General features: G+C 28.7%; 1 protein-coding gene across 1 annotated transcript in view; it reads left to right on the top strand.

Moving 5' to 3' along the window:
* The first annotated feature begins 4,131 nt into the window (after positions 1 to 4,131).
* LOC120081261 (17.6 kDa class I heat shock protein 3-like) overlaps positions 4,132 to 5,003 on the top strand; it is a 1,049-nt gene continuing 177 nt past the window's right edge. Inside the window, exon 1 of the mRNA XM_039035984.2 lies at positions 4,132 to 5,003. This exon is cut by the window's right edge and continues 177 nt beyond it. Coding sequence (XP_038891912.1) covers positions 4,178 to 4,909 — 732 coding nt within the window. The 5' untranslated portion in view covers positions 4,132 to 4,177 and the 3' untranslated portion in view covers positions 4,910 to 5,003.

Below are 5,003 nucleotides of genomic sequence, written 5' to 3'. Positions count from 1 at the left end.
TCTAAAACCTATATTAAAAAAAATCCAAAACCTAGGAATTAAATACATTTTTTTTAAAAAAAAAATCTTATTTTCTCAACATTTAAGAAATTTAACTTAAATGCCCCAAATGTTAAAACCATTAATTATATTATCAATTTTAAGCAAACTTTTCAAATGTAAACCCTAAAATCTAGGAATTAATTTTTTTTTTTTTTTTGTACAATCATCTATTTTTTCAATATTTAAGAAATTTAACTTAAATACCCCTGACTATGAGATCTTAATTTTCCAAATTATAGTATGGATTGTGTCATTACTAGTATGTTTTTCTTCAAATATTCTCATTTTTCTTTATTGACGTTGTTACTAGTATGTTTTTCTTCAAATATTTTCAATTTTCTTTATTGAATCTAATGTCTACTTAAAATTAAACCCTACATAAACGCTATTAATATTTTCCTAATTTAACATTAATTTATTATATCATAACGAGTTTTCCCGAATTTAAAAATAAATTTACTAAGCGTGGTTAATATTTTTCTTATGCATAATTAATTATCAAACACCTCAACTAATTTATTTATTATTTATTTTTAATGAGAATTCATGGAAGTCATATATAATGATACTACAAAACAATCATGGAAGCCCAAAACTCTAAAAAAATAGATTTTGTTTCCTGCAAAAGCATTTTTTTTATTTCACAATTTAATGATTCTAAATAATTGTCACGTCATTATAATAGTTATTAATTGTTGACACCAGAAAACTATCATAATAGTTAAAAAGTTCGAAATTTTCCATTTTTTCTTGCAAAAAACGTGCTTTTTTATTTTCCTAAATTTAAAGACTCTTTATTACAATCATTAATTTGTGACACAAAAAAACTGTCATGAATTTTTAAAAATCCAGAAAATTTTATTTTTCCTAAAAAAAATTGCATGAAATGACCTTTTATGACTGTTTTTCCACTCTCCCCTCCAAATGTGCTACCGTGCATGTGTCATAGATTGTATATTTTCTTGTAGTGTTTTAATCAATTTTAAGAGGAAACTCTACCAAATTTTTTAATGAATTTTATAAAAAAAAAAAAAAAAAAAAAAAAAAAGATTTTGTTAGCCATGTTTTATAAAATGTATTTAGTTTTCAAAAAATCAATAATAGATTCCATAGTTTTATTGGAATCTATTGTTGGTACTCTGCATTCTAGATTTGGTAGGATAATCTAGAGCTGCGTGTAACATTTATCCTATAATAGTCTTATGCATTTATTGCACTATTCACTGCATTTTAAATTTTGTGAGAGAAAAAAAAGAAATGAGAAAATATTTCTAGTTGAAGTCTAAGGAATATTAAGACACTTTTAGAAAGGGAATGTAATATAAGTTGAAAAGAAGATAAAAGATACAACACTCATCCAAGACTAGGATTCAATTTTATGATATTGAAAGATTTATAGTGAAAATTGACATAATTACTTGTCCAAAATTTAAAGACGAAAAATAATATTTTTCCATCAAAATTAAATGACTAGAGATGTATATCGGTCGGTTCGATGTCTGTATTAGGGAAAAATTGACACCGAAATCAACCGATCGTTTTTTTTTTTTTTTTTTGACTCCTATATCAGTCTTTAGGCAGTGGTAAGACTATGAAAAGAGTGGGGACTGAGAGCATAGTATAGAAGTGGTTGAGGATGGGTATAGTGGGTGAGTTGGTGATGGACATATGGTCAACATTTGTAGGAAGACAACCTCTACTATTGAGTATGACCTTACTAATAATTCTCTAGTCTTTTTTGCTAAGAATGTCCCATTTATTGCTATAGCGGACCAACACCTTGAACTTATACATATATGCTTCTTTTTTATTTTTCAAATTATCTTGTTGTATTTAAAGAAAAAAAAATATAGATACTATTCATGAACTTGATATGTAGGAGTTGTTATATAAAGTGAACCCTTCAAACACTAATTTTATCAAATTATTGATAGGGTTATTTTCAACTATAGGAAAATAAATCAAAATGTTTATAAATATAGCAAAATTTTACTATATATCTGTGATAGATTGCTATAGACTACCATCGCAGTCTATTGTAGATAAACTGTGATATTTTGTTATTATTTATAAATATTTTCAGTAGTTTTGTCATTTAAAATAATTTCTCTTATTGATAATATATTTATTTAATTTAGACCCAATCATTCAAGCGGACAAAATTGAAAGCTTTGATTGAAATAACAAAATTTTGAATTTATAGAATGTCATCCTATTGTTAGGAAGATAATTGTTTTAAATGATAAAATTGCTAAAAAAAATTTAAAATATAACGAAATGTCACTATCTATCATTGATACACAATAATAGATACTGATAGACATCAGTGTCTATCACTGATATATAATGACATTTTGTTATAGTGGTAAATAAATTGATCTATTTTTTATATTTAAAAATAATCATAGATAGAATTAGTTAAATTAAAAAGAGAGAACCAATAAAATTAGGGGAAAACACAAGGAGATCTATATTTCATATAGAAAATCTATATAAGAGATATAATTCGTTATGAAAAAGAAAAATAATAGAGTTTGATAGAGTTTCTCTTTTCAATATGATCAATACAATTACAATATATCCGAAATAAGGAAGGAAAAAGTGTTCTCTAGCTATCACTAGCCTTTACAAATCATTTATATTCTTGGGAATTATTTTATTGAATAACCTTAATTACCGTCTAAAATATCAATTACTAGTTATATACTTTTAGAAAAGTACAGATTGGATTTTGAAATTTTATAGAATCATTATTTTGATCTCCAATCATTTTTCATATAATTCATTCATTTTTTATTCAACAAATTTGTATGGTGAAAATTATAACCTTTGATCCTTAAATTAAAAAAAATAAAAATATATATATATATATATATATATATAGTTGTGTTCACGAATATTCAAGTTTATTTTGAACTTAGAAATTGATCAATATATTAAGAGAAAATGAAAAATTATATTCCCATTAAAATGAAGAATACATAGTATAGCTCTTACATAATACAAAGATCCCTATTAAAGCTCTTATATAGTCCACCTTCTTAACTATTCTTACATATACGTTGTATTAATTTTTCATACATAATTATAATGATAATACTATTTTATTTTTGGTAGTTTTACACTAAGAAATCTTCCACAAAAACAACTCGACAAGACACTAGTTGAATGAACAAATCATCAATCATATGTGACAAACTTCATTTCAGTGCGTGGTGATTATAGTGATCATAATTGTGAGTATCTAGCTTTTTTTATACTTTTACTCTCTTAAACAATTTTCTAATTGAAAATTTTTCATTTTAGTTTTTATGGCAATTGTGTAGTTGATTTGTTACCAGAGTTTGGTTACTCAGATGGAATGAAATGTTATTTTTTTATTGCGAGAATGGTAATGTATTAAATTGTGTAGATGGATGAAATGCAGAATGATAGATTCATTTGTGTGTTGTCTAAGTGAAATGAAAAATGTCATATATTGTTGTTGATTGTAAAAAAAGTCATATATTATTGTTGATGGCAAAATTTAGATAAAAAAACTCATCTAACTTTCACGTACTTTCAATAGTGAATTTATAATTTTGGAGAAGGAAGACGACTTGCAAGACAAGAAAGGATAACACTGATGTGGTTTCTGTCACATAACCTTCGACACTTAAGTCAGTATTCAGCAAATGGTCAAAGAAAGCTAAAAATGGGGAGAAGAACTTAACTTTGAGTGTGCCTATGACCCCTTATTTATAGTAGGGTGGACTTAGGGTTCCGCATCCAAATACGGTTAGAGAATAGGATTCTGAATTGAGATTAGGGAATGTAAATTTGGGCGGAAGATTAGATCATGGTCTATAAGAAGCAATTCTTCAGGGATGAAAAAAAAACATTCAGATGTCCATTAGAAAGAAACAATCTTTAAAGATGTTAAAAAATCTGATGACGGAAAAAATTTGATTACTCAACTAAAATATTTTATGATTGAATTAAATTGTATTCATTATTAAATAAGAATTATTTAGCGGTAGAAACTTATTTTTAAGAATAATTGAATGGGCCATAAAAATTGTAGAAAATTCCAAATTCTTCTCGACCAATTGGAAATTGGATTAAAAAAGAAGCCTACGGTTATGGTTGAGGTCCAATGATTTGGCCTCCATTATTCTGCAGAGTTTCTTCCAAATCCATCGAGAAGTTGGTAGAAGCTTATGGAAATCAGAAAGAAAGAGAGGAAAAGATCACCAGAAAACCCACGAAGCAACTCCTCTGTTCTGTTTCTTCCTCTTTAAATCCCCTCAGACCCAACGGTGACAGAGCATCGAAGCAGCAAACAAAATCCCAGATCGTATCAATATCCATCACTTTCCACAATCCTAATTCAACAACAACAACAACCATGTCGCTTATTCCCAGCATTTTCGGTGGCCGCCGGAGCAACGTCTTCGATCCCTTCTCCTTAGACATTCTGGATCCATTCGAAGGCTTCCCATTTTCAACCTCATTGGCCAACATTCCTTCCTCTGCTAGTCAGGCCTCTGCTTTTGCCAACACTCGCATCGATTGGAAAGAGACCCCCGAAGCCCACATCTTCAAGGCCGATCTTCCTGGTATCAAAAAGGAAGAAGTTCAAGTAGAAGTGGAAGAAGGTAGAGTGTTGCAAATCAGTGGAGAGAGGAGCAAAGAGCGGGAGGAGAAGAACGAGAAATGGCATAGAATTGAGAGGAGTAGTGGGAAGTTTATGAGGAGATTCAGGCTGCCGGAGGATGCTAAAGTTGAGGAGGTGAAGGCAAGCATGGATAATGGAGTTCTGACGGTGACAGTGCCTAAACTAGAAGACAAGAAGCCTGAAATCAAATCAATTGACATCTCTGGTTAAACATTATTGTTCTTTCTTATGCATCTGGCCCTGTTCGGATCAGTCAAAATTGAGTTCTAATTTTGGTGTATTCTGTAATGTTGGTGACTGTGGA

The sequence above is a fragment of the Benincasa hispida genome, chromosome 7, assembly GCF_027475165.1.
Source record: "Benincasa hispida cultivar pf3 chromosome 7, pf3_genome.v1.1, whole genome shotgun sequence".
NCBI classification, from domain to species: Eukaryota; Viridiplantae; Streptophyta; class Magnoliopsida; order Cucurbitales; family Cucurbitaceae; genus Benincasa; species Benincasa hispida.
Note: the sequence above shows the minus strand (reverse complement) of the source record. Positions and strands in the feature narration are given on the sequence as shown.